This window comes from Pimephales promelas, chromosome 1 (genome assembly GCF_988280905.1).
Source record: "Pimephales promelas chromosome 1, fPimPro1.hap1.1, whole genome shotgun sequence".
NCBI lineage: Eukaryota > Metazoa > Chordata > Actinopteri > Cypriniformes > Leuciscidae > Pimephales > Pimephales promelas.
Window position 1 is genome coordinate 37,514,001 of NC_142769.1, and position 10,156 is coordinate 37,524,156.

Consider the following 10,156-nt stretch of genomic DNA (forward strand, 5'->3'; position numbering starts at 1 on the left):
GGAAGCACTCAGGTCTGCACCACAACAAAAGCAGTCCAATTGCTAATCAATAGCACATACAAAACTGGCCCACAACAAAGGCCCACACGCGTTAACTTAGGAGGGTCGTGTCCCCCAGTAAATCAAGTCTCTTTCCGGAGGGTAACGTTAGCCTACACATCGCGTTCCGAGAGTAACGTTACAAAAAATCACGACATTGACAACAGTGTAAGCCCAAAACCGTTATTGATTGAATTTCGCAATAAAACTGGCTAAAATTTGAAAACGGGGACTTTGTTTAACTTTAATATCCAAAAAAGCCGTTTTTCCACGGTCGGGCTGGGCGGTTCTCTTTCTGTAACCGTTCCATCACACTAGACCTCACCTGGAGGTTCTAAGCATTCGTCAAATCCGCCGCCATCTTGGAACAGGGGTCTTGTCATAGGAAGTAGCTAGGTAACGCTGCTATCTCTGCCTTTACTTCGAATTCATTGATAGTGGCGGACTTTTGTGCAGCGTATGAAGTTCACGGATGAAATCTGAACTAGGAAGAACGTTTTTTAAAAAAAAAAATAAATAATAATAATTAAAAAAAATTTCTTTCTGGAATCAATGATAAATACATGTCTGACCGTTGGAACAAACCAAAAAAAACAAGAAAAATCGCATTCATGATGATTTATGTTGATTTTATTTGCGTTAGACCTGTGTCTACTACATTGACGCTGATGCATTAAAGTGGAGGGGCTCCCCTGTTTCAAGATGGCGGCTCTATTGACGCATTCGTTCTAATGAACTGCCGTATCCAAGGTGAGGTCTAAGCTGTGTCTGAAACCGCTCACTCGTTCACTCATTCACTAATCCCTATATAGTGTATGGCATTTGAGTGCACTATATCTGCAAGGAGTGAACGAGATGAAGTTCCATGAATGCCGTTCCATTCCGTGCCAGGCTAGGCCGCTCTACAAATGCGTCAGTCGTTGCCATGGTAACGCAAGTGTTTACAGAGGAAATGAGGTTGAATTATTTCGTTATAAAACTAGCAAAATTTGAAAATGGAGACATTGTTTACTATCCTTGTCTTATCTTGTCTGCCTGTGCGTTGTCCGTGTCCTCTTTGCTCCACGATGTGTGTTTGGTTTTGTGTTTAATCATCTTTTGACATTATTATACCAATTTCTGTCATTTTGTTTAATATTGCTCCATTTAAGAGCAGGTCGAACCAGCAAATATATTTGAAAAAATAATCCGTAATAGTTAGGCTACTGTTGTTTGTGCTGTTATATTTCTATCAGACATGATTTGATCAAGAACCTGAGTACTACACAGGAAAAACTATCAATTGCTTGCCTAAATTGGATATTTTATCCATTAGACCTATAATGGGAATCATGGGATCTGAAAATGCCATTCCATGCAAGATCATTTGGTTTGTTTAAGTTCCTGGATTCATATTAGTATAGCCTACATGCACCTGGGGTTGGACATTGTTACCTGTACTAAATGAATTATGCTGATGTTATGATTGTCATTACAGTGGTAAACTACATAGCCTAAACTTTATCCAAGTCTGGATTCTCTTTCGTCTGTTAATCTTCTGAATTCATGGCCAGATATCCACTCTGAGTGAGCCCATGTAAAAACAAACTGCTCTCTGTCACACTTGAAGGGTCCACATGTATTTGAAGCATTTACATTCCTCACAGTGAGGCATGTGTGCGCTTGTGATGCCGACTCGCCTGTGGCTGGCTTTTCTGCTAATATGCTTGTCTGTGTGTTTATGCACAAGTGTGTGTGTGTGTCCGGCATTTCAACCATGTGCAACTGAACCTGCAATTTCACAGCGCATCTCTCGCTGTGCTGCAGTGTCGTGCTGGTGAGGCACCTTAAATAATGTCATTTCCACCCTGCTGTTTGAGATCAAAGCTTCTATCAGCTGAACCTCTGCACCTTCTCCACCCTCGCCGTGGCCCTCGCCGCCTGCCCACACTCTCTCCACCACATACAGCGTCCACAACAAAGATACGGCGCACTGGCAAACAACTCTAGATGTCAAACAAAGCCAATCAATTGCTTGTTTCCTGTGTGAAAACACAATCTGTTATGGCTTACCTTTAAAACGATAGGCCGGGCACATAATTACCTTGCTAGGAGGAATTTGCACCACTGTTTTAATACACTGACATTTGTGCTATATACTGTATGTAGTTTGTCACTAAGCAGTTTAATGAAAACTGACACTGGCTTCATAAACAGCAATTTCAATGCAAATGCACCGCTAGCTGTGGTAATTAGTATATTTCTTTTCCTCCTTGAATAATGTTTGTAGTGTATGCAGGCACTCGCAAATATCTGAATTCCACTGGGGCAATAATGGGAGACCGTGGCTAGATCAATGTCACAATTTTTATTCCAGTGAATTTTTTGAAAATGAAAGTTTTATATACACTACATTTTTTTAAAGAAATTAATTTTGTTCAGCATTACATTAATCAAAAGTGACTATAAAGACATTTATAATCTTAGAAATGTTTCTATTTCAAAGGAATGTTGAAATTTCTATTCCTGAAAGGATGCTGGGGGGGAATAAATCACATTTCCACACAAATATTAAGCAGAACAACGTTTTCAACTTTGATAATCATAAAAAAAGGTTTCTTGGGGACCAAATCTTGCATAAGAATGATTTCAGAAGGGTCATGTGACACTAAAGACTGAGGTAATGATGCTGAGAATTCAGCTTTGCCATGACAAGATTACATTTCATGTTAAAAAAAAATACATATATATATATTAAACAGTGTTCAATTGTAATAATATTTCACAATATTACTGTTTTTAACTATATTTTTTTTCTGTTTTTACTTACCAACCCCAAACAAAATGATCCAAATATTGTGATTCATGTATAAAAAGACAATCAATATTGTCATGAGAACACATTTCCACCTTCCATTAACATCATTCTAATATATATGAACCTTTAAAAATATTTTATGATCATTGGAGGATACAATTCGCAAAAACAATATTCAAATACTGGACAAAATACAGTACAAAACGCTTGCTAACAATTGACCTTTGACCCTTCCCCTTCTGTCTGAGTCCGGGGTGCAGCAGCGAGTAATGTGATGTGTGCTGTTTTAGGACATCAGTGCTCTCTGGCCAAAACCCAAGCTGCTTTTCCACAGGCACGACTCTACAGATCAGATTACAATTTACACTGCGTTTCAGCCTTAATCAGGATCCCCATCTGCTTCCTCTCTTCCCCGCATAATACAGTACATCATCAGCATGTTCGCAGTACTGTCCAGTTATGTTTTAAACACTCACACGCTTCCCCATTCCACAATAAGAAGACCGGTCGAAGGTCTGGCAAGCACTTTAACTCAGATTCTTCATTTTCTTTTGAGCATTCATCTGACAATACATTTGTTCCAGAACCGCTCCAGATTATTCAAAGGCTCATATTTGCGGCCCTGCTCTCCTCATGATAATAAATGAAGGATGACAACTGGCCAGCGTCTCAAGGCCTGGCCCACGCCGCCAAGCTTCCTCACAGGTCTGCATTAATCCAGCACATTCACTCACCATCACTGTCTCTCCTTCATGAATATAAAGGCCCCTGGATTTGCAACAGTATGTCCTTCATGACACTCAAAGCCAGCTTCATTCCCATCAATATTAAATAAAAAAATTAAAGCCCACTCGACATGTGGGAGTGTGCATTGATTTAATATTTCACCCCAGCAGTGAAAGAAGCCCTTTCTCCCGCACTCAACTTGCAATTTGGAAATAAATTGACTGATTTAGACAAAGCTAGAAAGAGAGAGAGAGAGAGAGAAAGAGCGAAAAGGGGTTCGATGCGAACCTGGTCCGCCACCACTGAGTAAGGTGACATTGCACAACAAATCACTTGCATGAATATAGAGAAAGAAAACGATTGCTATTTCTGAAAGCAATTTTGTTTGGTGAAGGTGTGTTGATTGCCATGTATGCGAATCTATTGCTCACAGGACAGGAAGGGCCACAAGCATTTCATAAGAGTCAATGGCATATTTTCCTGTTAGCATAAACAATACGAGGACTGAGACTTTCATAGAAAAGCAGACAAAACCATTTTATTTATTTTGAAAAAATAACTATGCGCAGGCCTCGTGTGAGGTGTCAGACACAGTTCGACTTCTGTGGCAGTGCATCTGTGGTACTTAAATTGAGCTTAATGAAGAATAATTAGGCTGTTAAAACGTTGATAACAGAGCAGCTCAGTAAACAGATAAAAGATGAGCTGGCCTGGAGGAAGGGTTTGAGCTCTGCAAGAAATATCAGCACACACACACACAGACTCACATTACATCCCCATGCCAAACTTAAGGACCAATCCACTTTTCCAATTTCCTCTATTCCTTTGAAAACTGGAAATGCCTTTTCCACGAGCTCATTAAAGCTGCATGTGGTAAAACTCAAAACTTTAATTAGGAATTATTGAAAATGTAAATGAATTATGAATATTTATTTAGCTTAGCAACAAGGTATTTTCACATTAAGGTGGAGCATGTTATGCGCTCAAAGGTATTAGAGAACGCCATGAACGGATTATTTTAAAAACACAGAAATTAACATAAAAATGGAAATGACTGTGTAGCCTTTTCATGACTGGTTCTACATAAATAGCAAGGAAAAAGAACTAGGGTAGGATTAGATATTTTACATATCTTACAGATACATCTAATTAAATTAGATAAATATATAAATATAAATTATTATTTTATTATATATAACAACATAATTGTAAGTCAGTAAAACTGTTGATATTACTGTATGTTGATATGGTCTGATAATCAGATTTTTCTTATGATGTGGTAGAAATGCATCATTGTTAGCTCAGTAATATTTTGTGTTACACTTTAGGAAATACATTTTAATTTTATACAAAATAGAATGAATTGTTTTATTTATTAATTGAATTAGAAACTTTAGGGAGATAATCCACAACCAAAAGGTTCTATGAAGTCCTTCATGTGCAGGAGGCTTTTGCGTCCTCATGAGCACTAAAATCATTACAGTACTGCCATCTACCGGACAAACAAGTGAATAACAACAAGGAGAACACGAACAACATTACATTTGTCAGATCTAATTTTGAAATATTTTTACGGACAGATGTCCTGTATTCGTGTAAAGACAGCGAAACAACAAAAAAATACGAGCGAAAGACTAAATAATCCCATAAAACAGGTTAATAACAAGTCACGAATACGATTGATGATTCAGAGTGAGTTGATTTAATGAGTCGTCAGTCAGTCTAATCTCAACCGGATGTCGGATTAATGTTTTCAGTCATTTCCGAACAGGAAATTTCGTAGAACTAGAAGTAATGTCGTGATGTTGACGCTCTTCACCATTTGTTCTACATCATCATTTTCCTCTCACGTATCGATATGGCTGTTTCAACATGTCAGAAGATTACCTTCGTCTCTTGCATCGTCCTCTGCATGTCTTTATTCCTACCCAAATTATTTTTGCCCAGAGTGAAGAAAGAAACAGTGCAGTCGAATGGTAAGATGATCATGAGACATAATCCTTCACCCCTCATTGACTGTTTCAGTAATTTCAGCGCTGATTTGACCATCCCTGTGATCTCTGTGCTCAGGTCCCGTTTACCTCAACCTCCTCCCCGTGTGTGGATTCATGTGAGCATCACTTTCCCCAATGCCATTTCCACAACAAATCTATCCTAATTTATTCCTTTTGACATCTTTGACACTTTAGCACGGTAACCAGAGTGACAATCATTAGATATGATCATATTTAATGTCTTTGAGGATCATTCAAGCGTTTAACTTCTTCAGTTACAATAGTAAATGTTTGTACTGGAAGGACATTCATTGATTAATCATGGTTTTCATGACTTTCAATGCCTGAACAAAATATAAATTACTATATTGCATGTTAAAACTTAAAATTATGTTTCACTGATTAGAAATTGTTCTTTTTGAGTGCAGTTTCTGTAAATGATAATATATATATTATTTTATTTTATTTTATTTTTGCTTTGAAGTTGGGCCAGGGCATTTTCCTCCCTCACGACACAGATATTCAGTCCCTGAAGATCATGATCACTGGGACAGGGACACTGACTCTCATTACATCAAGCATTACAATCTTGAGGCAATTGCCAGAGTCAAGGGTGTTCGCAAGCCGAATCTGCTGGGCCAGGTCATCCCTGTCTATGGCTTTGGAATATTCCTTTATATCATCTACCTTTTCTTCAAGGTGAGTCTTAACAGAAGCTATTTGGACATTTGCGGTGTTCAGCAGCTATCCTGTAATAATACTTCCCCTGGAATAAAGATCTAACAGGTGCTTTAATATACACAGTACACACTACAATATGTGCCGCTCTGCTCTGCTCTGCTCTTTTGAATGCTAGTGGTAGTGTAATCGGAAATTTATGTGTGTCGGGATGTCTGTTTTTATTTTGGTCTGTGTGATCTCACTCATTGCCAATTTATCCAATAGTATTTTGACACCACGGGTTGCCAGTTGGTGGAGAACACAGTGTTTTGCAGCCATGGAATCAAGCAAATTAACTGGGTAGTCTTCATGTATAAAGTTCTGTCTCACAGACAGAACATTGGGTTAAGATTGTTGAAGGGTGACATGATAACATCGCTGCTGAAGGACTGCTATACTACAAATCTCCCCACAAGAGCTGGCCAAGCTTACTTATTTTATGTATTGGAGAAATCCAATACATTGGCGAGCCACCAAAACCACTGCTCAGAGGTCGCAGATTGTATGTGACCTAAAAAGCCTCGGCATCCATCTAAAAAGCTCTGTGACCAGAGCCATATAAAAAACGATCAACTTAGTCTTGTTGCCTATTGTCACGTGCGCTCATTCCTGTTGCTTTTCCTCAATATGGCAACCGGCTTGAGCATCAAGTCTGAAGAGGCGGGGGAAATAACTTTCCAATACTGCACCTTTAATATATTTTAACATGAAATTAAATTCTGTGACTTTTCAGCAGCCATTACCCCAGTCTTCAGTCTAACATGATCCTTCAGAAATCATTATATTATCATCAGTGCTGAAAACTGTTGTGTTGCTTAATTCTTTTTTAAATAAATGCAAAATCAGTGTCATTTATCTTGTTCTTTCAACAGCTGACCTCTAAGGACAAACCTCATCAACAAGAGTGCAGATTCCCTATGCTGCAGTCAGAATGCAAGTTTGAAGAGATGCGTGAGTTTGCATATACATCAACTCTAGTACAGTACATACCTTACAAAGATGCTAGATCATCTAAATAGCACCATATATTGTCAAGTTGTGACCCTTAAACCACATGTCTGTTTATTCTTTACATGCATTCTCAGCATATCAGTAGCTAAACGACATGCAACTCCAGATAAGGTAGATTTAAGATCCCGTCTAAGCTTTGTTCTCTCCTTTTTATTCGACCCGGATTAGCAATCAGAAGTAATGTTTTATAAGCCTAACAGCTCCTAACACCAATTAACTGCATGTCTTTTGGATCAGTAGTAAGAGGTTTAGCTCTGTTCATAAAATGGATGCCAAAGGGTGGAGGGAATAACCGATAGAGCATCAGCACAGCACTCGCTCCCTGTACCAGCATGTGTATAAAATGATTAAAACTATTCGTATTAATTCTGGTGAGTCTTAAAAAAAAAGAGATTTTGCTGCTTTTAAAGTTTGTGTAAAATATTTCTCATTCTCATGCATCCCAGTTTATGGCACATGCCACAATGAGACTGTAGAGTCTGGCGGCCACGTTTGAGTGAATCTGTATCTAACATTATTCTAAACCTCATTCAATTGTCTCTCTGACAGCTACTTGTCAGCTGGTGCAGCTGCAGGCCAGAATGAGTGAAAAAGTCAGAGAAAAGAGAATATCTAAAGTTGTCCACCCATCTGCCAGGTATACAGATCATATTTCTCTCCTTCCTTCCACAATCCATAATCTTTTTGATCAAAGCCCTGACATGATCTGCATGACACTCTGAAATGGAATCCTTTGAAAAGGAAAAGAGCAAATTCACAGCCTTATTCATCTGTGATTATCCTTCATCTACTGTTTTAGCTGTAGCTGAAACCATCATTTAAATTAAATGAAAATATGATATATATTTTTTCTAAAAAAACAAAACAAACGTATTGTAGCTCAGTAAAGCTTCATGCTAGCAACGCTAGCAGGGAATGCACATAGCCTACCTCTAAAATGTGTACCCTGAATGCAACGTTGCTTTGGATTAAAGCATCTAGCATATGCATAAATGTAAATATTTAAAAGTGTTTGTATATTCACAGAACATACTTCTTGCACATTTTAGATCAAATAAAGTACAATTTTGCTTCATGATTATCATTGAGATGTGGGTGTGTCTTAGCAGTGGTTGTGATTTTTATTAATTGTTTTAATGTAGTTTCCGACTTGTTTTGATTTCAGGTCACGCCGGGGCACACGAAGGCGTGAGGAGAGAAAGCTCAAACAGTTGAAGGAGATCACTCAAATGATGAAAGAGAGACAGTTGCGAGAGGGAGCCACGCCAGAGGAAGAGGCTGAGGAGGCGCCCTATACTGCAGACTGGGAAGGTATACCTCAAGGTTTTATGTTGGGTCCGCTACGGTTTCAATTGTTCGTTTCTTGAATTTTGCGTCTAATTTGATTCATTGCTTCCCAAGGATATCCAGATGAGACCTACCCAGAGTTTAACATGACCTCCCGCAGGCGCAGATTTCCTAGTGTTATACTGGAAGAACCAGACCAAGACATACCCACAGCTGAGGAGCTTGCTGAGAGAATGGAGAAAGAAGAGGAGGACGAGCTTGCTGTGGATGCACGTAGTAACGAGGAGGTGAACATGGAGAGTAATGAAGGTGAAAAAGAAGAGGAAGACGAAGAGGAGGAAGATGATGATGAGGAGGAAGATGATGAAGATGAGGAGGAGGAAGATGTTAGAGAGGACCAGCCCTGCCTTCCTAAAGAAATCGATGAGGATGATGACAGATTAGAGTACCCAAGTGAAGGGGAAGAGAAACAGAAACCAAGCAGAAGGCGACAAATCACTTTCAGTGATCACAGACACGTTTTCCATTATCCAAAGGGTGGCGCTGTTGGCTGCAAATATGAGACAGAGGAGGAAGAAGAACACGAAAGAGAAGAAGAGGAGGAGGGGGGGAATGAAGAGGAAGAAACTAGTGAGGAAGACTGTGAAGAGGAAGAAAATGGTGACCAACATAATGAAGAAAGGCAGGGTGAGACGGAAGAGAAGGAGGAGGACCCACTGATGGAAGCCGAGAGCCTGGGATTTAATGATGATGTGGAATGTGATCCCGAGGAACAGGAGGTAGACCTGCTTGACTTCCTACAATCATACCAACCTGAGGTAACCGTCATCTCAAATACATCAGAGTCTTCCGAAGATCAAGCCTCTGGAACTCTTAGAATGCGCCACAAGAGACAAAAGGTGAAGAAGTGACCCGTCTGTCAAAATAAAACAATGGTGTTCTGTTTATTTACCCTCTATAAACATTCCTTGCTGTGAATCTACTGTGGATAGTTCACTTTGAAATGAATTTTTGATATGTTTAAGCTTACCTCAAGAGCATCAAAGATGTAGGTGTCTTTGTTTCCACAGTATTTTCAATTTTGATATTTTTAGGTCAAACCGTTCTTGTCTGTCAGTCATATAATGGAGATATATGGGGTCCTCCTCAAAGAACATGCACAGAGAAGTCCAAATTAAACATGATTTAATGACTCGTAAATGTAAGTACACATTGATGGCCTAGGACACGAAACGAGCGGTTTGTGTGAGAAAACGAACAGTATTTATATTGTTTTTACCTCTTGTAACCACAGCCACGTCCAAGTACTCTGAGGGCGAGGTCTGCTTCTGTGATCTCTCGCAGTTACGAAAAAAATATTCAACTTTGTCTGTTGTGTTATATATATCGAAATCGTCTTCCATTGCAATTGCCTGTATATCTAAATATGATTGGATCTTCACAGTGAAGGATAACACTTCTGAAATCTCAGTGTAAACAATGAGTGAGGTACAAGCGTGAGATATCACTTCTGGCGCTTGCGCAGACCAAAGCGTCCACGCCCTCAGATCACTTGGATATGGCGGTTACATGAGGTAAAAAA

General features: G+C 39.2%; 1 protein-coding gene across 2 annotated transcripts; it reads left to right on the top strand.

The window, feature by feature from the left end:
- The first annotated feature begins 5,089 nt into the window (after positions 1 to 5,089).
- Positions 5,090 to 9,611, top strand: ric3a (RIC3 acetylcholine receptor chaperone a). Of its 2 annotated transcripts, XM_039688511.2 has the most exons (7): positions 5,090 to 5,538; positions 5,633 to 5,672; positions 6,041 to 6,255; positions 7,149 to 7,227; positions 7,837 to 7,924; positions 8,453 to 8,598; positions 8,689 to 9,611. In XM_039688511.2, exons 1-7 carry the CDS (start codon positions 5,536 to 5,538, stop codon positions 9,483 to 9,485), a joined length of 1,368 nt encoding a protein of 455 aa, XP_039544445.2. In that variant the 5' UTR covers positions 5,090 to 5,535; the 3' UTR covers positions 9,486 to 9,611. The 2 variants fall into 2 exon arrangements, with proteins under 2 accessions (XP_039544445.2, XP_039544444.2); XM_039688510.2 differs by lacking the exon at positions 5,633 to 5,672 and having other exon boundaries at positions 5,361 to 5,538.
- Positions 9,612 to 10,156: the final 545 nt, after the last annotated feature.